The 24,805-nt window shown below is 39.8% G+C and overlaps 1 protein-coding gene across 2 annotated transcripts in view; it reads left to right on the top strand.

Annotated features, from left to right (window-relative positions):
* Positions 1 to 24,805, top strand: part of fat4 (FAT atypical cadherin 4) — a 363,521-nt gene that overhangs the window by 188,237 nt on the left and 150,479 nt on the right. For both annotated transcript variants that reach the window (XM_073042814.1, XM_073042815.1), the window contains exons 4-5: positions 2,322 to 2,583; positions 3,817 to 4,167. In XM_073042814.1, coding sequence (XP_072898915.1) covers positions 2,322 to 2,583; positions 3,817 to 4,167 — 613 coding nt within the window. The remainder of the gene's footprint in view (positions 1 to 2,321; positions 2,584 to 3,816; positions 4,168 to 24,805) is intronic.

Here is a 24,805-nt window from a genome sequence, read left to right as displayed (position 1 = left end):
TGAAGAACAGGAGAATAACAAGTGTGAGGGTCGGACCAATCAGGGAGAGAAGTGGAAACATGTGCCTGGAATCGGAGGAGATAGGAAAGGTCCTTATTGAATACTTTACTTCAGTGTTCACCAGTGAGTGGGACTGTGATGAATTTGAGGACAATGTAAAACAGACTTATATGCTGGAACATGTTGTCATTAAGAAAGGCTGTCCTGAATCTTTGAAAACTATTAGGATAGATAAGTCCCTTGGGCTAGATGGGATATACCCAAAGTTACTATGGGAACTGAGGGAGGAGATTGCTTCACCTTTGGCGATGATCTCTACTCACTGGCCTTACCTCTTAACTGGTCAGAGGAGTAGTACCAGAAGACTGGAGGATGGCAAATGTTATTCCTTTGTTCTGGAAAGGTAATGGGGATAATCCTGGGAATTTTAGACCTGTGATTGTCAGTGATGAGCAATCTTTTGGAGAGGATTCTTAGAGACAGAAGTTATGAGTTTTTGGAGCTTAATGGCATTTAACATATCTTTGTGAGGCAGGTCATGTCTCGTGAGCCTGATTGAATTCTTTGACAAAGTGACAAAACAAATTGATGAAGGTAGAGCAGAGGGTGTGGTATATATAGATTTTTGTAAGGCATTTCACAAAGTTCACCACCATAGCAACATTTCGAAAGCCAGAAGGAATAGGATTCAGGGAGACTTGTCTGCGTGGTTCAGAATTGGCTTGCCTACAGAAAGCAGATGGCAGTATTATATGGAGTATATTCTGCCTGGAAGTTAATGCCCAGTAATGTTCCACGGTGATCTGCTCTTGGACACCTGTTGTTTGAGATTTTTAAAAAATACTTTGATGAGAAAGTAAAAAGGTGTGTTGGTAAGGTTGCAGATTACACAAAGGTTCGTGTGGATGGTGTGGAAGGTTGTCGTAGGTTGAAACAGAACGCTGATAGGATGCAGAGCTGTTTTGAGAAATGGCAATTGGAGACAATTTGGAGAAGAGATACAGTTTAGGTGGTTGAACTTGAAGGCAGAACACGGGGATAATGGCAGGATTCTTAGCAGTATGGTGGAACAGAAGGATGTTGGGTCCACATCCATAGACCAAACTTGGGGTACTCTATTCTGTCTAGTTGCTTCATTATTGGAATGATGTGGACACTTTAGTGAAGGTGCAGAGGAGATTTCTCAGTAATGCTGATAGTGCCTGTCTTCTGAGGATGGTTGAGAGAGCTAGAGCTTGGAGTAAAAGAGGATGAGAGGTGACTTAATAGAGGAGCTCAAGATGATGAGGCACAGATTGAAAGGGATGCCAGAGACTTTTTCCCAGGGCAGAAATGGCTAAAATGAGTGGGCATAATTATAAGGTGATTTGAGGAAAGTATAGAGGGATATCAGAGGAAAGTTTTTACACAGAGTTGTGGGTGCATTGAATGCGCTGCCATTGTGGGCCAAAGGGCCTGTACTATGTGGTACTGTTCTATGTTCTGTGTTCTATGTTTTGAGGCTGGAAGACATTACAGAGGTATGAATAAGCAATCCTTATTTAAAATTAAGGATGCAAATTTTACAAGTAAGATATTGCTCAGCCAGGAATCATTGCAGTTAGGAGTGATGAGTGAATAGGGGCAAGATAGGACAAGAGTAGCGAAATACAGAGAATAGTAGAAAGCTGAATAAGGATTGCATTGAAGTAGTGATAACAAGTCATGTAAGGACGTTCCCGATTAAGTACAATGTAGTTCCAAAATTCATCTAAAGCTGCTGGTGCAATAATATAATAAAAAGGGGTATAATATTGGAAACAAATCATGAATTATTTATCACAGTCCTTTCCCAGCTTCAGATGGAGAATTACATTTACTGGTGTAACAAACATAAAAATGCACCATTGAAATGGTTACAGCTCCCGCATGCAGTTAGTTTTATTTCTGTAAAGTTGCCTTTGCCTGTCACACCACTACAACTGGGGTAAGTTTGAGCCAAGACAGAATTTATCATACATATCAAACAGTTCATTTTCAGTAAAGTCTACTTTTGCAGTTATTGCAGCATTAAAAATAATCTGATAGAATAGAACTAACACAATTGATTATAGCACCAGTACCTTCTGGTATAAGCAGAAATATTTCTTCCTTAAAAGAGGAAGTAAAAGTCAATTTGAAGAGTAAGTATGCAAAACATTTTGTACACAATTTGAAAAATATCTATTTTTGTTTTTAAGCGCAGAAAGGAACTTAGAAATATAACCAGAAAATTAAAATTACCAGGATTATGAAATTATTTGTTATTGATTTTTATTATATGTGAACTTCTTTTTCCTTAGGGCCCAAATGCACTGGTGACATATGCCATTATTAGTGGAGCAGATAACAGTTTTCGAGTCGATCCGGAGTCCGGAGATCTTCTAGCTACTAAACGTTTAGACCGAGAACGCCGTTCCAAATATTCCTTATTGGTTCGAGCTGATGATGGGCTGCAATTCTCAGATATGCAAATCAATATTGCTGTCAGTGACATTAATGACCATGCCCCCAAATTTTCCAAGAATGTGTATTCATTTGACATTCCAGAAGATACTCCACCTGGTAAGAATACATTTTAATAAAACAATTGTCAACAAATTGCCGATTAGTCTATTAGGCATGTTCTAGAAGCAATTTCTATAATCCCTTTTACTGATTACAAATAAGAAGAAATCTTGCTTCTACTCTGTTGTGAAAACATGTTAACGAATAGATACATAAGTGTACATTATGAACTAGATAATATATATTGTAGTGTCACGTTCAACCTATTATCAGTCATCTCAGATCATGCTCCTGTGTTAACATTTCAAACACGAGAAAATCTGCAGATGCTGGGAATGCAAGGCAAGTTACACAAAATGCTGGAGGAACTCAACAGGTCAGAGAGCATCTACGGAAAAACAGTCAACATTTCAGGCCGAGACCCTTCATCAGGACATATTCATTTCCATAAATGCTGCCTGAGCTGCTGAGTCACTCCAGCATTTTGTGTGTTTTGCCCTGAGTTAATATTTAATTGTTACTTGCATCTTTAACAATATAACAGTCAAAGGTAAAGAATTTTGTATGTTATAAACCCTGCCATGCTAATCGATGTCTGTCTTCTCTGTCAGCAGCCTGAGTTACACTGTCAGCTGAGCTTGTGGACAAATTGATAGTAAAAATAATAAATATGAAACAAAAATGGAGGTCCATGTGGGAGGGAAGCATTAGATTGATCTCGGAGTAAATTAAAAGGCTGGCACAACTTCGTGAGCCAAAGGGCCTATACTGTGTTGTATTGTTCTACTGTATGTTCTAATAAACAGCCTCCCAATTAGTTAATTACCTTACATTAACATTTCCAGCTGATTACCATTCAGTTGAAATTTTCAGACTTTTATTAAGTGGACCTTCTGGTATAAATAGAAGGTTGTTAGTACCCAGATGCTATCACTTTTATAATATTATACTTTTAAGACAAATTGACAAATGCAGTTTTGAAATTGAGCAAATTATTTATTTTAGTTAGCGTACCCCATAATATTTTAGATTTGTGTAATTTCATTTTAATGCTTAATAAGCTGCATAGATGAAAATTGTTGAAAGCAGAGCAACTACATGAGTATTCACTGAAATAAATTTGCTCATGTAACTAAAGCGGCCAATTTCCTTTGCAAAAGGAAAATAAGGAAATAGTTAAAAATAAAAAACAAATAGAAAAATATTTTGCTTTTTCAATAAAGAGACAAGGTAGATTTTTAAAAAATATTCCTGCAGAATTATTAAGTCTATTATTTATTTAAATTGTAGGCTCTATTGTGGCAGCCATACTGGCGAGTGATGCAGATTCTGGTGTTAATGGGGAAATCACGTACATGGTAGAAGAGGATGATGAAGATGGAATATTTTTCCTCAACTCTGTGACTGGTGTTTTTAACCTAACTCAAACCCTGGATTATGAGAAGCAACCATATTATATTCTTACTGTCCAAGCAGAAGATGGTGGTGGGCAATTCAGCGTAGTGAGAGTTTACTTCAATGTGCTGGATGTGAATGACAATCCACCTATTTTCAACCCTTCATCTTTTAGTACGTCTGTGGTGGAAAATCTTCCTTCTGGAGCAAGTATTCTAACCATTAAAGCAACAGATGCAGATGATGGTATGTATCATAAAAGGTTGTTGGAAATGTCATGCCTGAAGTAACCTTTGTTGTAACTGGTGTTTCATTCCTGAAAGGTACTATTATTGACAGGGATGATTCCATTTTGATAATTTTACTTCTACAGGGGAATTAATACCTGAAGTTTATCGTAAATACCTCATCAGCCATCTTAAGTTGCAGTACCAACAATAGGTGTACAGATTTGGAATCCAGTATAATACAGGAAAAGAGTTAAAGTTTTGTAATCTTCTCTGTGGGTACATTCATTTTATTTAAATAACTATAATACAAAATAAAGGACTATTAAAAGAATGGTAATCAATATTTTTGCTGTGTAGTTTGGAGGAATGGCATTTTACCTTTTTTAATTTACTTATTTCATGCTTGGAAGCAACTTAGTCAGCAGCATGCTCACACGTGTCCAGGTGGAATTAGTAATTTACTGAAATCCAAAGCTGATTGCTGCAGTGTTGATAGTGTTATATCTGTGGATAGGACAAAGTAAATGGCCTTTCATATAAAGAGCATTTGATGGCTTTTGGCCTTTATTCACTAGAATTCAGAAGAATGAGGGGTGTCCTCATTGAAACCTGTCAAATCGTGAAAGGTCTTCATAGAGTGGATGTAAAACAAATGTTTCCTGTGGTGGGAGAGTCTAAGACCATAGGAAACAGCCTTCGAATAGAGGATCGTCCTTTTAAAACAGAGATGAGGAGGAATTTCTTTAGCCAGAGAATGGTGAATCTGTGGAATTCTTTGCCATAGGCAGCTGTAGGGGCCAAGTTGTTATGTACATTTAACGCGGAGGTTGATGATTCTTAATTGGTCAGAGCATGACGGGATACAAGCAAAGGTAAGATATTGCAGCTGAGAGGAAAATTGGATCAGCCATGATGAAATGGCGGAGATGACTCGATGGGCCAAGTGGCCTCATTCTGCTTCTATATCTTATGGTCTAGTATGCCTCAGCTGTTTACCAGTGTTTTATTCCTTTCTGCCAAAGCTCCAGCAGTCCTTCAGAACCTCAGAGAATTTCCTACTTGAAATGAAGTGCTATCAGTTTCTGCCCAGCTGGTTGCTCTGATTCTGATTAGTTAATATTGTCATTGGTACCTAAACCGCATGATGCTCTGTCATCTGTTCCTCTTATGTATCACTGGTGATGCACTTCAAAGTCAGTATTCCCTGATTGCAAAATAATTTAATTATATATTTTTCCAGGAGTAGGCATTCTAGTTTTTTTTGTATCAAATGGAGAAAGAATCAACTTACATTTATGTAATAGCTATCATGATATCTAGACATTCTTAAGCACCCTACACAAAGCCAAGTTAATTCTGATGGATGATCACTGTTACATTATAAAAATTTGGATAAATCAATCTGTATACATATACAGATCCTCAGAATGTAGTTAGTTGGATGGTCATATTATCTGTTTCAGTGATCATTAAGAGATAAATATTGGCCAGGACTCTTAAGAAAAAAATCCCCTCCTTTATTTTGAATGGAGCTATGGAACTTTTTGCAGTTCATCTTAAGAGGTTAGATGGGGCCTTAGTTTAGCATCTCAAGTTAAAAGTTGATAGCTCCACATATAATGATTTATTAATGTATACTCTACTGAATAAATTGTCTGGTTTCAAAATACTTTAAAAGATAAAACAAACATATCCAGTCACAGGCTTTAATACAACTCTTCAGAATGTTGGACCTAAAAAAATCTTAAGTATGGGAAGAAAAAGAGGATATGAATGCTTCTGTATCTTTTGTGGTACGGACTTTTGAGGTATTGAAAGTTAGCCTGTTGAATTTGAGAAAAATGTTGGAAATGGGTAATTAAAAGGAGACTTCAGACATCTGAGTAATTCTGCTCTGCTTCCATCCATCCCCACTGCCAAAAGCTTCATAATAAATAATGCATTCAGTTTCCATGCTAGTGGTAGACACTGAAACTGATATCTCTTTATTCATATTAGGGAACACCACTGGTTAGTCTTGCTTTGATACTTATGACTGAGAAGTATTTTCATAATATGAAATGTGAGCTCTCTTCAATTCTGCAATGATGCACATGTATCATTATATACTGTATATGCATAGTAAATGTCTACAGATAATAGCTTCATTTAAACAAAAGCAGTCTCTTCACTTATAATTACTGGCATCTGTGTGATCATTAATAAAAAAAGGTAATCGATTGTTAGTGTAACAAAAATCATGCAACTCAATTCACTTAAATTAGCAAAGACAAGTTGGTGGATTCCATTTATTCTTTCTCATCTTGCCACATCAGTTACGATATTGCAGTCCTTCTGTTACGACCTCTTGTGATGTTGTGCAGTCAAGAATAACTTTGAGTTTATTTGTTCTGGAACTCTTTGAAATGTTATTCTGCCACAAAGTAGTGCTGTCTTTTCTGTGAGGTGAGAACTGGAGTGGGGGGAAGAGGGAGGCGTGATCATCTATTTGGCAGAAGCATCTGTTTGGCTGTGGAAAAAGTCACAAGTATGAAAGTTGTCAGGAGGTATGATTGGCATAAAACAAATGGAGCAACACATAATCAAATTAGAAGGGAAGCTGCAATATTTGCCTTACTAATCCCTTTTCTGCGAACACAGGATAGAAAGCATGCAAGATGTGACACAAATAAAGGAAACCACAAACAATGCAGCTCTTTAAAAAATATAAGGACAGGAAAAGCAGCAAAGTCCTGATCGATACCCCAGGGGAACAGGACCAGGGCCATGAACCTTAAAAAGAGATGTAAACTGATAAGGAAATTATGGCCATTCTTCACACTGGTGAAAACTCAAATCAAGTTACACATGCAACTGTAGCGACAAAAGTAAAGTGTTGGAACACTTTGTTTTTGGAACACATATTCCAGGATACATGCCCACATCAGGTGGCCTCAGTTGGGTATCAATACATTTGCTATTTCCACAGCCTTATGATGAGGAGAAGTTGTTATTTCTTTCCAAAGCCAGCCAGATTGACAGCTTTAGCTTGGGTGGTGAATGGATGGCTAAGCCCTCAGCATGAAGCCACAGTAGAGGAGGAATAGTGATCATAAGGGTACAGCTATCTCTTGGGACATAAGAGGTACCATTAATGGAGATCATGACCAGTAGTGGCTGTGGAACAGCAAGTTGTGACTGGAGGCCTTTGGAGGGGAAGGGAGAATGCAGAGTTTCCTTAAAGGAAACAGGAAGGCCCAGAAGAGCCGTGGATAAAAACAGATGGTCATTGGATGAAGAGCCTTGCACCTTGGAGTTCTGTAAAGCTTAGAAAACTTGTCTCATCACCAAGTGGTAGGTGATAATAACACATTGGATTTGTTTGATAAAAGGCTGGGTCCTTTACCACCCAATCCTTTGACTGCTGCATTTACTGATTCCTGAAATACTGTCTAGCCAGTGTTAAATTTAAAATGATATTAAATATAAGAACAGATGTTACTTTAATGGCCAGACAAAATTACTGAGTGGTGTGGAAACCTATCTCTTCCCATTTCTGTACTGCTTCCATTAAAAAGGGAACTGGACAAAATGGAGGCTGGTTAAGTCTGAATCCAAATTTTTATGTCAACCAGGGGTTCACTTGCCGATTTTAGTGTTGGAAGTATCTCCAATCCAACCTTCAACCTGGGTTTTGCTAATATTCAAACTGAATTAGTTGTAATTGTTAATTCATGTTGGAATGACCTAATTTCCACAGTTCATGTTGAGCTCTACACCTGAAGCTTTGCATAAAGGAAGAGAAATTTAGGCAAACCACTGACATGGAAATAGATCCAAGATCAGCAGAATCACTGTTATTTACTAAGCTCTTTGTGCCCTTTGACAAATGTTTGAATTGACATAGAATGGTAAAGTGCAGCTGGAACAGCTCTTGTGTTTCTGGCAAGAACATTAGGCGCCTGTTTAAAGCATTTGTATTTGTAGTTGTGATGTTCTGGTCATGATCGAGTAAGTACTTTATATGAATTGCCTGTCAGTGTGGAAACCACAAAAAATCAAGTTGGATCAGCTGTTGCAGTATATTGAATTGCTATAGCAAACAACTTATTGCTAATAGGTTTCCTTTTCTGAATATTCAATACTGTTTGAAGCATTGTAGAATTCTTACAACTATCAACTAAATTCCTAATTTTCGCGATAATAACGAATAATTACTCACATAAAAGTCCAGTGTATTTTCTTCCCATTTTATTCAACAAAGGATTTTTTTCCCCAATTCTTGGATTTTTTTTTGAGTTTGCTGATGAATCTAAGGCAGATTATAGTTTAACCAGATCGTGTTGAAACTTAATTTTGTAAATTACAGTATTTCTTTGGTGATAACATTATCAGTTTGGAACTCTAACTGTGAGTAACAAAATAGTTCAAAGCATTTGACAAAGCAAAATAAGAATCTATTATTGAAATGACATAATTGGAAACAATATGAGTAACTACATTTTCTGCATGTAGGGCTATGTGAACCAACTCAGAAGCATTCAATTGTTATTATTTGCAACCACTGTTATCTTTTTGTTCATATTAAGGTACTTCAGTGGTTTTAAAAATGTTAATAGTCTGCACTTGCAGCTTTTAACAAAGGAGCAACACTCACCGCTGATTTGTAAAAGTGTTCTCTAAAGATCAAGCCATCACTGAGGAGTGGACATGCCTGTCTCCCATGCTGGCTACAGTCATGTAAAAGTTCAGGATAAGACAATTGCTGTCTTATCCAATTAATGGAGGAGCCAATTATAGTAAAGAATTCTCACAGAGAGCAGGGTAGGAAAGAAAACACACATTTTTTAGTTGCCTTTCTAAATATTTTACAAAAATTTAACTAGAAATTGAAGCACATAGCACATGGCATGGTACAAACTGATTTTAGAAAGTTTAGAATCTATTTTGAAAACCTTCTCAAAGGGAATTTAAAAAAAACGTTAAAATGAGATTGGAAATTTGGGGGCAAAGATTGTCATGCAATATAAATGACACTGCTCTATTTAAAATGTAGACCTAAAACAGAAAGTAGAAATTGTGCAACATACTTTAGAGTAAGATCACTATATAAATTCATGTCAATACAGTTCTAACAGATACCTGAATCTGAGCAGTAAATTCACTAAATTATACATTAAGTTGTGCCTGCAGGGAAATCCCAGTCATTTTCAATTTCATAAAGAAATGACAGCAGCAATATTTTCTTTGTTGTACCCACACAAAATTGAGACTTTTGATCTTTTTGCCTATTTTGCGCCTTGACTTGACTGGGTTCTTAAACACTTCTATGATTTATAGATGGCAATAGAAATATGAAAATCTTAATAGTCATTAATGAATTGCTAACTATTCATTCAAATTGGATCTGCAATTTAAGTATAACTTGGCACACCTAGTTCAAGAATCAAGTTGCTTTATTTGGTCAATGGTAAATATGACATTAGTGTTAAGGAAAGACACAGTTATCTACTGGCAATGGGTAGTATGGCACCCAGAGTGCAAATTTAAAAGATCCCCACTGCTGTCATACATTGTCATGCTTATAAAATGATATCCCATTTACACAGTTAATTAAGTACAGATGAAAATCAGGCATGGATGGAACTCCCAAAAAAAGGTTGGTAAGGTATGTCTCTTCTATTTGTGTCACTATGGAAACCGAATCATCTTATCCTGCCTTAAAGAGTTAATAGATATCATTAAGTATGTCTAATCTGCCACTGAAGTGAGCATTTGATTTTCCAACCCTTTTATCACCTAGCAACAAAGTACTACATTTCCATCATTGCCTGCAGCAATATGGATATTGAGAATATATTACCATATTGATATTGCTGCTTCCACTTGAAGTTGTTCCACAATATGTTTCAGCTCAGTTCAAAGGAACACAGTTCAGTAAGAGGAACTTACAGAGAATTTATCTCATTTAACCATAGAATAAATCAAACATCAGCACTGATGGGAAAATAACTTGCACGTGCAGTTGTTGAAAAGGCGCTGAGGTAAGTTTTGACATTGCCAAGTGCCTTAGGATATTTTGCTATAATTCCATAGAAGGTGGGTGAAAGTGAGTCTGTAATCTGTTTTACAACTTTCCTGTTTTTTTTTTTGTTTCCATTGATTTGAAAGATGTGAAACAGGCAAAGTGGCATAGTAGGTAGTGTTACTGCCGCACAACTTCAGTGACCTGGGTTTCATCCTGGCCTGTGGTGCTATCCATGTAAAAACTGCATATTTTTTCTGTGTTCAGGTAGGATCCTCCAGAAGCTTTATTTTCCTGCCACCTCCCAAAGGCTTGCTGTTTGGAATGTTAATTGGCCACCATCAATGGCCATCAGTCTACTTAAGTAGATGGAGAATAAATGTGAAATTGATGAGCACGTGAAGGAGAATAGGTTACAGGGAAATAAAGCAATAGAATTGATATTTGAGTAATAGTATGGACTAGATTGGCCAAGTGGTATACTTCACTGCTGTAAGAAAAAGAGCAAAGCAGTGACAATCAGAAATCAAATTGGACTAAAGGCTGTAATTATTTTCTATCAGACACTGTAGAGAAGGCTTGACCCAAATGCAGAGCAGCAGAGATGATTCAGCAGTGAATGATAACTTTAATAATAAACTGCAAAATAGCAAGCCAAGAGAAATCAAAAAACAAGAGAGAACAAATACTAAACATAACAGGCAACAAAGTTACTGAGGCCTAGAAGCAACTGGTTGAGGCTGCTGGTTCAATGGATGAATGAGGGCTGTGGATAAGAGCTGGGATAAGGCTACAGGTGATTTGGAAATGAATGGCAAGTGAAGCCCATTAGCTGGGGGGAGACTGAGAGGGAGCGTCCTGTGCAGGTCTGACGGGGCACCCTTCCCATGGCTGGCACCCGATGGACAATGGGAATCCAGATGGATTTGGTGGGACTCTTTGATGAGCACTAGATCCAGGATGCAGCGGACTGCATCCAAAACCTCTCCCCCGAGCCCTACCCTTCTTAGTCGACCAGGTACTGTACACACCATTTACAGCAAAGTGAATCCATCAACCGGCAGAGCGTATACACTGGATCACCTCCACGATCCTAATTTCCAGAGGCGCAGTCTCAGGTTGGTTAAGTGGTCCATGGACAACAGGCTTGAGGCATGCCATGTGGAAGGTAAATGTGGTTCTGGGGGAGGGCGGTGGCAGCTGGACATGATAAGTGACTGAATTGGGTGATCTTGAAGGGACCAATGAACTGGGACAAGAGCTTGTGGGACACAATCCTTAGGCTGGAAGAGTCTAGCTGGGACCACTGGCAGTTGGCAGAGAGAATGGTCCTCCATACCCTCTTCCAAGCATTCCAGCAGTGACAAGCCAGAGCCCTGGTAAATGGGACCTCCACCATTGGCTCCTCCATGGGGAACAATGGCTGTACGTAGCCATGAAGCACCTGTGGCAGAGGAGGTGTGCAGACTGTGGGATGACTCCTTCCATGTTAAAGGCTTAGAGGTGGTGAAGTATCGCAGAAAGTTCTCCACTTGCTGACTGTCTCTTTCTGACTAACCGTTGGTCTGCAGATGATATCCAGGGAATAAACTCACTGAGGTGCGGAGGAAGGAGCAGAAGGCTTGCCAGAAGCATGAGATGATTTGTAGGGCCTTGTCTGAGACAATGTCCTGAAGGTAACGATGGAGGCAAACTACATGATAGAGAATCATGTCTGCCATCTCAGTGTTGATGATGGAAGTTTGGGTTGGGCAATGAAGTGGACTTCCTTGGAGAATCGGTCCACAGTTGTCATGATCACCATGGCCCCATCAGAAGGTGGAAAAGCTGTGATGAAATCCATGGCAATATGGGGCCATGGGCTTCAAGGGACTGGAAGGAGCCACTGGTTGTAAGAACTGGACTGGGAACATTGAGGGCAGGCAGAGATGAACTGATGTACACCTGTGATCATGGTGGACCACCAGAACTGGCATCACAGAAAATCCAAAGTCTGTCATGTGCCTGAATGGCCTTAGAGGGTTGAGAAGTGGGCCCTCTGGAGTGTCTCAGAGCACATAGTGGCTGGCACATGCATACAGTTGTCAGCTGTGTTGGCCAGAGCAGGCTCATGCTATAGGGCCTGGTGCACCTAGTTCTCAAGCTCCCAGACAATCAGGGAATGTGGAATGATAAGCTGAGGATTGAACCCTATTTCAGCTGGGTTGAGTTGGTGGGTCTGTTGAATGGATATGAGTTTATATTGGTCAGTTCAAATCGGGCAATGTCTCCATTCCTTTAAAGCCTATTTTATGGCAAGTAGCTCCCTATCTCCAACTCCATACGGTGCTGAGTAGAATTGAACTTGCATGAGAAAAAGGCTCAATGGTGTGTCATTCCATCTGGTCTTTACCACAAAAGGTCCAAAGGGGTTCAGATGGCAGAGAATGAGACCAGAGGTGAAGTGTCTCTCAAGATCCTCAAAGGCATAGACAATAGACAATAGGTGCAAGAGTAGGCCATTCAGCCCTTTGAGCCAGCACCGCCATTCAATGTGATCATGGCTGATCATCCACAATCAGTACCCCGTTCCTGCCTTCTCCCTATATCCCTTGATTCTGCTATCTTTAAGAGCTCTATCCAACTCTTTCTTGAAAGCATCCAGAGAATTGGCCTCCACTACCTTCTGAGGCAGAGCATTCCGTAGATCCACAACTCTCTGGGTGAAAAAGATTTTCCTCAACTCCATTATAAATGGCCTACCCCTTATTCTTAAACTGTGGCCTCTGGTTCTGGACTCCCCCAAAATCAGGAACATGTTTCCTGCCTCTAGCGTGTCCAATCCCTTAATAATCTTATATGTTTCAATCAGATCCCCTCTCATCCTTCTAAATTCCAGTGTATACAAGCCCAATAACTCCAGTCTTTCAACATATGACAGTCCCGCCATCCTGGGAATCAACTTCATGAACCTACGCTGCACTCCCTCAATAACAAGAATGTCCTTCCTCAAATTTGGAGACCAAAACTGAACACAATACTCCAGGTGTGGTCTCATCAGGGCCCTGTACAACTGCAGAAGGACCTCCATGCTCCTGTACTCAACTCCGCTTGTTATGAAGGCCAACATGCCATTAGCTTTCTTCACTGCCTGCTGTACCTGCATGTTTACTTTCAGTGACTGATGAACAAGGACACCTAGATCTCGTCGTTACTTCCCCTTTTTCTAACTTGACACCATTCAGACTGTAATCTGCCTTCCTGTTCTTGCCACCAAAGTGGATAAGCTCACATAGATGTTCTATAGGTCAGTTGTGGAGAGCGCCCTCTTCTTTGTGGTGGCGTGTTGGGGAGGAGGCATTAAGAAGAGGGGCGCCTCACGTCTTAATAAGCTGGTGAGGAAGGCGGGCTCTGTCGTGGGCAAAGTACTGGAGGGTTTAACATCGGTAGCTGAGCGAAGGGCGCTGAGTAGGCTACGGTCAATTATGGATAACTCTGAACATCCTCTACATAACACCATCCAGAGACAGAGAAGCAGTTTCAGCGACAGGTTACTATCGATGCAATGCTCCTCAGACAGGATGAAGAGGTCAATACTCCCCAATGCCATTAGGCTTTACAATTCTACCGCCAGGACTTAAGAACTTTTTAAAAGCTATTATTAATGCTTTTTGAGATAGTGATTTAGATGCATATCATATTTTTTACTGAGTTAAGTATTGTATGTAATTAGTTTTGCTACAACAAGTGTATGGGACATTGGAAAAAAAGTTGATTTTCCCCATGGGGATGAATAAAGTATCTATCTATCTATCTATTTACCCACATTAAGCTGCATCTGCCATGCATCTGCCCACTCACTCAACCTGTCCAAGTCACCCTGCATTCTCTTAACATCCTCCTCATATTTCACACTGCCACCCAGCTTTGTGTCATCTGCAAATTTGTTAATGTTACTTTTAATCCCTTCATCTAAATCATTAATGTATATTGTAAATAGCTGCGGTCCCAGCACCAAGCCTTGCAGTACCCCACTAATCACTGCCTGCCATTTTGCAAAGGACCCATTAATCACTACTCTTTGTTTCCTGTCTGCCAACCAATTTTCTATCCATGTCAGTACCCTACACCCAATACCATGTGCTCTAATTTTGCCCACTAATCTCCTATGTGGGACATTATCAAAGGCTTTCTGAAAGTCCACGTACACTACCACAGGTAGTGGTATGGTCAACAGCAGCAGACTATATTACCCATGAGATAGGTGACTTGGTGAGAGAGCTGAGAGGAGCGGCGATTTGTCTGCAGTTAGTGAGGTAACAGCAGTTGAAGTTGGAAAAGCCCAAGAAGTGCTGTAGCTGTTTGAGGGAGCATGATCAGAGCCATTCAATGATGGTACACACTTTCTCTGGGTCCATAATTATGCCTTGGGGTGAGGAAGGAGATGATTGTGGTGTGGAACTGCCATTGCTCCAAATTGCATAGAGTTGGTACTGAAGAACTGAATGGACGTGACAGACGTGGTCTTGTGAGTCTTTGGAGAAATGAGGGGTGTTGTTGAGGTAGACGAACACATACCTGTGTAGCATGTCCCGGTGGATCTCATGATTGAAGTCTTGAAAAATGGCTGGACTGTTGGAAAGTCTGAAAGGCATCACAAAGATTTCATAGTGATCAGTGGATGTTATTAATGCTTTGATCCACAGCATCTGCAGTTGTATTTTTTTGTGTTATTAATGCTGTCTTCCAGTCATCCCCCTGACAGATGTGGATCTGGTTGTACATCCAGTATGATGAAGTACTGAGCCCCATAGAGTGTTACAAATGCACTATCCAGAAAGAGGAGAGGGTAGCGGTTCTTAATGATGATCTTTTTGAGTCTGTGATTGTCGATCAGAGACAGAGACCCCCATCTTCCTGTACCGGCTGGGGACAGGAATGGTCAAATGAAGCTGTGCTGTAGTGTTTTATTAAAGTAGTCATTCCTGGCTTTTGTCTCAGGATGGGAGAAAGAAAACAGATATCCCTGGGGAGGGATGGGACCTGGGAGGAGGTCAGTCACACAGTTATTTGGTCTGTGAGGCGGCAGGGTGCTGACCTCTCTTTTACAGAGGGCTATGACTAAATTGTATTCCTGTGAGAGTTTTGGTGGATTTCCTCTGTCCCGGGGGATTTACGGGGTGAAATCAACTGAGGTTGCAGCTAGGTGGTCCCTAACTCAATATTAAACCAGGTGACTAGATGAAGTGAGAGTCAAGTGTGGAGAGCCAGGGGTAACCCAAAATAAGAAGAATATTGGGTGAGTTGATCAGAAGGAATTGGATGGACTCATGGTGCTCTTGAATGCTTAATGGCTGTGATGCAGAAGGGGTGAGGCATGGGCTTGTCGGGAAGTCCAAGCTGCAACAAAGAGTCCAGAGCAGAAAGTTGCCTGCTGCACCGGAATCTACCAGAGCTTCAGGTGCGCATCAAGCCTTTGGGGTTTGGTGGAGAACAGAGAGAGTGAGTCCAGCTATAGTGCTATAATGAGGGGCTGGGGGCATGGGGGGAGCTTTGCAGATAGGAGGTTCTTCATCTCTACCTGAAGGTGCCACTTCCTGAGCATGGTGCTCATTTGATGCGTAGGTAATCGGTTGCTCCGCAGTAAGCATGCAAGTTGTTTCTTGATCAACACTCATGAATTTGGGGGTTAAGGGAGATCTACCTAACAGGTTCTGGAAGCATTGCTGCTGAGGGTTCTGCACCCTGAAGTGGTTATTAGAATTAAAGGATTCGGCTGACAATCTAGGGGGTCCTTCCATAATACAAACGGCCAGAATGATGAAGCTTTCAAGTTCAGTAGGCATCTCCCAGATAGACAGCTCTTTTTTCAAGTGCTCCAACAGGCCATGTTGGTAATAGGCGAGTAGCACTTCCACATTGCAGCCACACTCCACCACTAGGTTCCTGAGTTCCGCGGTGTAGCCCAGCACCAAGCACGAGTCTTGATGCTGGCGGAGTATCTGATCTGCTGCCTTCCTGCCACTTCCCAGATGGCTGAAAACCCAGTGCATATTGTCACGTACCCCATGACCGGGTTACCAAACCAGCAGAAATGGAATGATACGTTAGAGTCTGGTATCACTGTTACTAAAAGTGTTTATTAGTAAACTAAGTAATACAGTATCAAAAATGCCAATATACATATAAAACAGGTTAGCAATGCAGAAGTGTAGAAATAAGAATCAAAACCAAGCTCTATCAAAGTCTAGGGGTAAATGAGTAGTCTTAAGATAATGCAGAGCTCAGTTCAGTATAAGTCGAGGTAGTTGCTGTTGTAATGTTGGAGAGAGAGAGAGCGAGCGAGAGATGAGCAGCTGCAGCAAGCAAACCTTCCGTTGTCTTCTTGTCCCGTTGTGCTGTTGTGGTCACTGATTATGACCCCTCCATTCCAGGCCAGAACGTTCTTCAGTGATGAGCTTGTCACCCAGGCGAGGGTGGAGACACACACAAGCCCCCACCGGCCTGCCTTCACACACTGTGAGCCTCTGACCGATTCCCCCCGAATCGATCCTCCAGGCCCCCACCTTCCTGTGGGTGCACAACACTCCTTCAGTGTCCAGTGGCGTGTCTGCCGGTGTCTCAGCAGACTCGTCTTTTATTTCCCCTGCCGGGGTGCCAGCCATCCATCAACTGACCATGCCCATCAAACTGGGCCACTCCTTGCTGTCTCAGCAGGCACCTGGCACCACTCTGCTGTGTCAGCAGGGATTCACACAAGCAGGCAAACCCCTTGGAAGTAAAGTCAACAATTAGTGAAGAAGCCATAACTATAAATCCTTGACTCTCTCTCTCTCTCTCTCTCATTATCAGCATGTGCAGCATGGTGCCTCTCTCCCTCTTTATCTTTATCTCTCTCTCTCTCTCTCTCTCTCTCTCTCTCTCTCTCTCTCTCTCGTTAGCAGCATAGTTCGCGGAGGGGTTAACTCTGGACCCCATCTCCATCTGATTTTCTCATCACACATAACAGTATCAGTAGTGAAGTCCTCATATCTGTTGCATATGGGGTTCTTAATGTCTCAGTAAGCAGTGGCCCAAGTCTGCGCTCGTCCAGTCAAGAGAGATGGTCTAAAGCCAGCTCCAGTAAAAGCCAAAGCAGCAAAGGAGATGTTGGATTCAAAGGATGCTACAGAGGTGCAACAATTTCTTAGGTCCGCCACCTATCAGCATGAGATCCTGCCCCCTTTGAATGATCACTTAGTCAACTTTAAAGGAATGTTTTAAACTTTAAAGGAACTTTAAAGCTAGTCGGAGACTTGTGAGCAAATGGTCAAACATACATCAGAGATGATTATGGCCAGATCTGTAACATGATGTTTTGATAATAAGAAGGAACTAGTGCTGTAGGCAGATGCATTAGAAGAGTTTTGGAATCATGATCCAGGAGGGTCAGTCAATATACACAAGCAGAAATTTACACATTCAGAAATTCAATACCCACAAATTAGAAATGATGATGAAACTGATAAAATTTCACCAATATGCATATGGTGAGCTGTATATAGGCACAGCAATTGCAGCCCATCCGAGATGACTCGGTTTAAATCCATAGGGCCCAGCTACAGTAACAGAGAATACTTGTGAAGATGTTCATATACAATATGATTTGTATTGTCTAGATAAAGGCGTGCATGTAGCGTATAGTTTTAGTTAAGCTCATCTGAAAGATATAGACAGGTAAAATATACCGAGCTCAAGCTAATCAGCATTGAGGAGCACATTACAGTATCTCATCCGCTGATCAAGTTAACTGTGGCAACTAACAAACAAAATGATATGATTCAGCCCCTGTAGAGACTAATTCCGATAAGCTGGAGGGAGGCACAGCATGAGGCTGAACCTGCCTTCGGATCTGTTCCTGAATTACAGAGATGAACCTGCACCCAGGGTACACTGTGTTGTTGTGTGAGTAAGTCACTGGAGAAAAGCACTGGTAGATATGAAGCAACTTCTTTATTCGACAAAACAAGATACAGTGGGCATCATATAGAGATGCTTTCGGTAGGAACGTCTGGCTGGGTCAACGTGGAGCTCAGTATAGAACATCAAAGGACAATTCCATATTTACAATGCATCGTCAATGCCTTCTTTGAAACTGCACACAAACTTCGTACCTCCCCATTTGCATCCACACCACAGACATTCAAATGAATTTAATCAGCATTGTCTGGTCTGGGATTCAGAGCTTTTAGGAACCCATTGTTCAGAGCTGCACTCCAAATTAAATTCACAATATATATTCAGATGTGAAGACTGATAGCGAAAGACATTTGCTAAATGTAAATGTAATAAAAGCAAAAATCGCTCTAACATGCTGATCAGAGGTGTAAGAATAACAGTATCCGAACTGTGGAGATACAACATAATCAAACATGCTGGCTCTCACCTCTGGGAGTGAAAAGCTGCTTTCACAGGGCAATGGAAAATTCCCACTGGCTATAATGAATGAGACCCTGTGTAAAATACAAGACTTGCAGATATGGGCAGTAAAATCTGTGCCCAGAGTGAGTCACTGAGCGTCGTCATCTAGGCCCCAGGTCCTTCACAGTAGCCGGACTCTAATGCAAGGTACAATTTACTGTTTAGACAATTTAAATGGCAGTCCTGATCAGTAGTGAGAGCTGACTTCTCTCACTCTCTGCGATGTTCACTCCTCTCTCCAGGACACTGGACCCTTTCGCTATTCCATTGTTTTGTCAATTTAAATGCCAGCCCAGATAGACTGAAAAGGCAGGGTAGTAAGATCAGAGGCGAGACCCAATTTCACTTGCTCTCTGTGATGGTCACTCCTCTCCTTGGCGCTAAGGCTATGTAGACTGCCCCAGCTCTGGGCTTGTTAATATGATGAACTGGTAAGAAAGGCTTTGAGCGCCTGTTCCGGGCTGCTCCAGGATTCAGATTTGAGGATTCAATTTGGTTTGGAAGGTTGTTGTTCACTTCAATTGGTTGCATGATTTGTGTTTTTTTTTCCTTTCTCTTGCACATCGGGTGTCGGTCTTTTTATTTTTTTCTTTAATTGGGCTCTTTCGTGTTTCTTGCTTTGTGGTTACCTGTAATCAAACAAATCTCAGGTTTGTATAATTTGTACAGTCTTTTTTTAGTAAATGTTCTTTGAATCTTTGAATCTCCAGTTTAAAAAAAAATTTCATTCTCATTTAGTTCTTGACATGCACCAGGCTAGATCTGCTTCACCAAGATGGAGAAATGATAATGGATTTTTTTAAAATTGTAAACAAGTTCTTAAAAAATGGCCATTTGTTGGGAATCAATGGACATTTTGCTGGAAATAGCATCAGCAAGGAGGGTGATCACTGACCATGGGTTGCAGTCCAGAGCAGACAACTTTGTAATGTTCTCACAGGATTTGTTGTTTGGTTTCTATACATCATCACTTTGCTAGAAATGTAGAGAATGGGTGAAGTGGCTTCACTAAAAAAGCCAAGCTATTTCAGTCAGCCTATTATATCAATAATCTAGCCTTCTGTAATGCATCAGTCCAAGAAATAATGAGCAGTCTTGTGCAGAGGCTATTAGAATCAGCTGTTTCTCCCTGCATATGCTGACTGGGGATCTCAACGTGAAAAAGCTGCAGATGTTGAAAATCTGAAATAAAAATGCTGACAACACTCAAGCAGGTGTACAAAGTGTCCGGAACTTGAAACATTACTCCTTTATAAATATTTTCTGACCAGCTCTGTATTTTTAGCATTTTCTGTTATGCTGATGAATGGTCTCGGCCTGAAATGTGAACTGTTTGCTCTTTTCCATATTGTAGATTCTGCTTGGCCTGCTGAGTTCTTCCAGAATTATATGTATATTGCTTCTGTTTTGCTGTCAGCATTTAGTTATGTTTCTTCCACTGGTTTGTGTTCTCTAAAGACCACAATATCATTTGGTTTAGTCTTTACCCCATAGAGCCTTCACTGAGATTCCCTAGTACAGTGTTGACTTAAAAGATGTATTGAAGCACTGTAAATGTGTGCTCTTCTCATTGTGCTCTGCATGCCAGACCTCATTTTTACTTCCAGTACAATGAACATTGTAGCTGTATTCAGGCCTGGCAAATGTTTTCTATCATCATAATAGTTCCTCATCAGGGAACTATTACGATCCCTGGAGTCCAGGCAAATTCTCAGCCTTCATTTGAATTTTCAACACCTGTTAAGATGAGTAGGTATGCCAGTGATTATTATCTCTACTGTAGTCACTGCTTGGAATTTTGATGCCCTTTTTATTGTGCATCTAGTAATCTGTATCATACTTTTTTAACATATGTTGGATGTTTCTTCATAGCCACTCATGTAGTCATCCACAGTGTTTGCAATACTGTATCTTAGCAATCCTTGCTGTATTTACCTCTTCAGCCATCTGCCTCACACTTCACTGCATGTGTTTCCTGTTATTGCCCATCAAACATTTCTAACTTCTCGGTATAACTCTGCTGCTTTGCATGCTTTCCAGAGTTAACTTTCTCACGAGCTGTGATTTTGGGTTTGACAGATAATCCAAAGCCTACTGAGCATATCCTTCCAATATGCTGAATATTTTTCCATTAATTAAGAAAGTATCAAAAGGTTATTTCTCTGTGCTCTTCATTGCATGTGATAGCAGTCAACTATTTTTATTTCTAGATGTGTTGTAATGTGCATGTAAAATATGACTGGACAGCAAATTTTTTTCGAAAATGTTGCTTCCTCAGAAATTTTTGTGGTTATGATAGACTGCTTGAAGTTGAACACAAATATAATTTCCAACTGTTTGTATCATGTAAGAATTTGGAGAAACAAGAAATTAACTTTTATTGATATACATTTATTTGCATAACAGTGCAATAAGTGTCCAACTTTAATCAGTCAGCATGATGCATCCCAGTTGCCTTAAACTGTTTCTCCATGTCCTGGTGAAACCTTTTCACCATGCTCATCATTGACAGTGCCAAGATTTGCAGGAAAGAAGTCTAAACGGGGATGCAGAAAGTGAATCTTTAGTGACATGTTGCACTTCATAGCTTTGTATACTGAAGCATGTTGTTAAACCAGCTGCATGTAGTTTGGTGCTTTGTAGTTGCCAAGAAAATTTTCAACAGCATCCTTGAATCCCTTCCATGCAATTTTCTCCAGTCCCATTAGAAGTTTGTTGAATTGCCTGTCATTAATTACCTGTTTCATTTGTGGACCAACAAAAATACCTTCCTTAATCTTGGCATCAGTTATTCTGGAAAACATCTGTCTCAAATATCAAACTCCTTCATGGAATTTTTTGTGCCTGTGACAGATTTCATCCTTGCAGTCTTCAACCCAACAATTCTGCTTTTGCCTTTAACAAACCCACGTCTCTGACCAGGTCTTTTAATTCAGATCGAGTTCTCAGATGAAGTTCACTTGACATGAAAGGTTCCAAATCTTAATCAGTATCAATGTCATTTTCCATTCCTGGCTCATGCATCATGGCATCTCCATCTGCTTCCTCTAGACTCCATGCCCTTTGTAGCTTCAGTACTGGAAGACTATCATCATACTGCACAGGTCTTGTGACTGAAGGAAGGTGAGATCTTCAATGGGTTTCTTGTTTTTAGCAAAAAAAATCAGATTTAGTAGTGTGTCACACGATCCTACTGCTCTCGCCATACCATCGAGACAACAAACAGCATTGACTTCTGAGTACCTCTGAGCCAAGCTTGAAGCTCTAATGTGAGTACCCCAGGCTTTATCTTGGTTGCCAATTTTGCACCCAAAGTAGAGCTTATAGGTTTTTTTGGTAAGAGGAGTCACACTCCATCTTTGAGATTTAAGCATCTTCTCACCACAAATATAACAGCCAGGATCGCGGCTGTTGCAACATTGGTGAGTTATTTTACTATCACAAATACACTTAAAAATACAATTGCTGTATTATAATGAGTACACCCAAATATGCTATGTGTGTGGAGCATGTGCATCAACTTGATCACAAACTGATATACGTGTAAGCGCAATGCATCGAACAGTGTGTGCATGAGGCTTTTATAGCCTGTCTTACCTGTCTCGTTCCCAGCCTGCTTAAGCATGCCCAGGCATGCCTGGACAAGAAATTGTCAGCTGATATTGTGGGCAATATTTTAATTGTCTTGAATTATGAAGTGAAATGACAAATGTAGGCTATTTAAAAAAAAAACGATGTGTGATAGGGAAATTTCATGATGATTTTCATGATCAGCAGCCCAAAATCCATAAGATACACTCTAAAGTATTCAGGAAGCAAAATCTTTGCTGTCATGTGTATTTAATGTATTCTTTGGTCTCGACCCTTGAGACAATGCAGTACAGAAACGTATTTATTTTTATCTGTTCTAGTTTTCTTTCATATCAATAAACACCATTACCTCTCACTTCCATTGTTTCCATTCTTTTGATAAATTACCTGCCAGGCTATCTAACAGCGTGAGGAATCTCTTGTTGTTTGGTTCATGTCCCCACCTCAGTTGAATCTTAAAGCTTACCTGTCACTTGTGCCCATGTATTATCTCAATTAGGAAGGATCACACATAGCATTCAGTTTTCCTGTTTTACACAAGATATAATTGTGTATTCGAACCAAAAATAAAAGTAGTTAATTAAATAGTAGGAATAAAGCTTATAACATCGATACAGCATTTTTTAATTGTGGTATTCTCCATTGAGATCGAGAGACTATCTGGAGCTTGCCACACCAAACAATGCTATGCAGTCACAGACAGCAGTTAGTCTCATGATACATTCTTTAAAAACAGTATACATCCTTAAAGTGGCAGTGATTGCTAACTGCTAATATTATATATTATACATGTTTCCAATTATTTTCTTTATCTTACCAAAGCTTTTATTTTAAACTCATGTGGTTGTGTGGTACAGAACAAAAATAAATACCAAAATCAGCAGCAAAACATTGACAGTGGAAATGTTCTTCAGTCCTGCATGACTGAAGAGCGTAAGCAATTCTTCTGGTTACAAAATAAACAGCTGTAAATATTGTGATGGATCTCAGATTGCACATGTGGTACAACTGCTGAAAAAACACATTTGACAGGAATACACAAGTCCTATTGTCACACAAGTCTGCCATTCAGACTGACAACTCCTTTGTGCAAAAGCTTCTGAATCTTGCCAGGCTGAAAACAAAAAAAAAGTTCTATACCATCACGTCTCAGAGATGTATGGTGTACCATAAACAATGTACATATTATGCCAATATCATGGAGTTTTGGCCACTCTGGGCCGACTTAAAGATGTGTAATTGCTAATTATGTCCATTATATTTAGAGCATTTGTTTTATAAAAGATAGAATTGCAACACATGGGGATGAGGTCAATGAGAAGTCAGCTGAACTTTGCAAGGCAGTTTCATGCCATTTTAATTGTTTAACTTTTGAGCCCACCAAGAGAGCTGAGAGCAATAAAAAGATAACTGATGTCCCTCTGGGGATGACAGATATTTTATTTTGCTTAATGTTTGTAATTGCTTAAATCTGATTTCTGTTTGTTATATTTTTTTCAAGAAATTTATAGTTGAAGAAGGATGGTAATATCCAAACTCAGAAAGGGTTAATCTACTAATCTCTCTGCATTATTTAAGGTCTTTAGAAGCTGTAGTGTTACTGAGAGAGAGAATTGTTTCTGAGTTCAATAGGGCAACTACATTATAAAGTCACTTTCAGAATTTGAGAGACTTCTGGTGGATTACATTTCAAATATGCAATGTTTAGGGAGTTTGCTGTTTGCAGTAAGGTCCGATGAGAGAGAAAAAATCTTCAATTTCATTTTAATTTTTGAAGCAAAGCTAATTACAAGGGTTTTTTTAATCCAGTATCAACTTTCTAGATTTGCAGCATGTACAGTCCATACAGTTTGTCATGTTATTTAATGTAGTTCAATTTCTTGGTAGTCAGATTTATTTCAGAAATAAATGTTAGAGATGGGAATGTGTGACAAATGTGTTTTAAGAACACACCAGCTAAGTACAAAGTATATACGGTAATCTGTTGTACATGATTGTTGTAATCAGCTTTTAATAAATTAATTTTAATTCATCAAATACTTATATTGAGGGTTAATTTATATCTCCTAATATCTTATTAGTGTTTCTGCAGTTTTAGAGAACACACAGTAAAACTAGATAATGTAACAGTGCTCCAGCTTGTATTAAACATCATTGCATTTTAATCCTAAAGCGAAAGCTGCATTTTAAAAAAACTGTTAGTCCTTATGAAATAGATAGGAAGACACAGCTTTTTTTCATGTTAAATCAATGGCAACAGAACTGGTATGGCATGGCATAACATTCCCAGAAAATCTAGCAATTTATTCCACCACCAGGTGAACCACAGTCTACTGAATGTATGCAATAGGTTTACATACAAGAATCTGGCATTAGTAACAATGGACGTGTATGAGTGGATTTGGATGTGAACAAATCATTTACAACAATAAAACACTTATTCCACTTAAAACTAGTGACTGGGTAGTATCAGTGGTCTTGTAACTAAAGCTGTGTCTTCAATGCAGAGTGATGGTTGCATTCAAATCAAATTGTTCTGTTAGTCAAAATAGATGATAAATGATTCTGATATAATAGCACTGGATTTACTCCAGTAACAGCTGATTACAGAAAAATGCTC

The sequence above is a fragment of the Hemitrygon akajei genome, chromosome 4 (genome assembly GCF_048418815.1).
Source record: "Hemitrygon akajei chromosome 4, sHemAka1.3, whole genome shotgun sequence".
Classification (NCBI taxonomy): Eukaryota; Metazoa; Chordata; class Chondrichthyes; order Myliobatiformes; family Dasyatidae; genus Hemitrygon; species Hemitrygon akajei.
The sequence above is the reverse complement of the archived record's forward strand: the minus strand, read 5'-3'. Positions and strand labels throughout refer to the sequence as shown.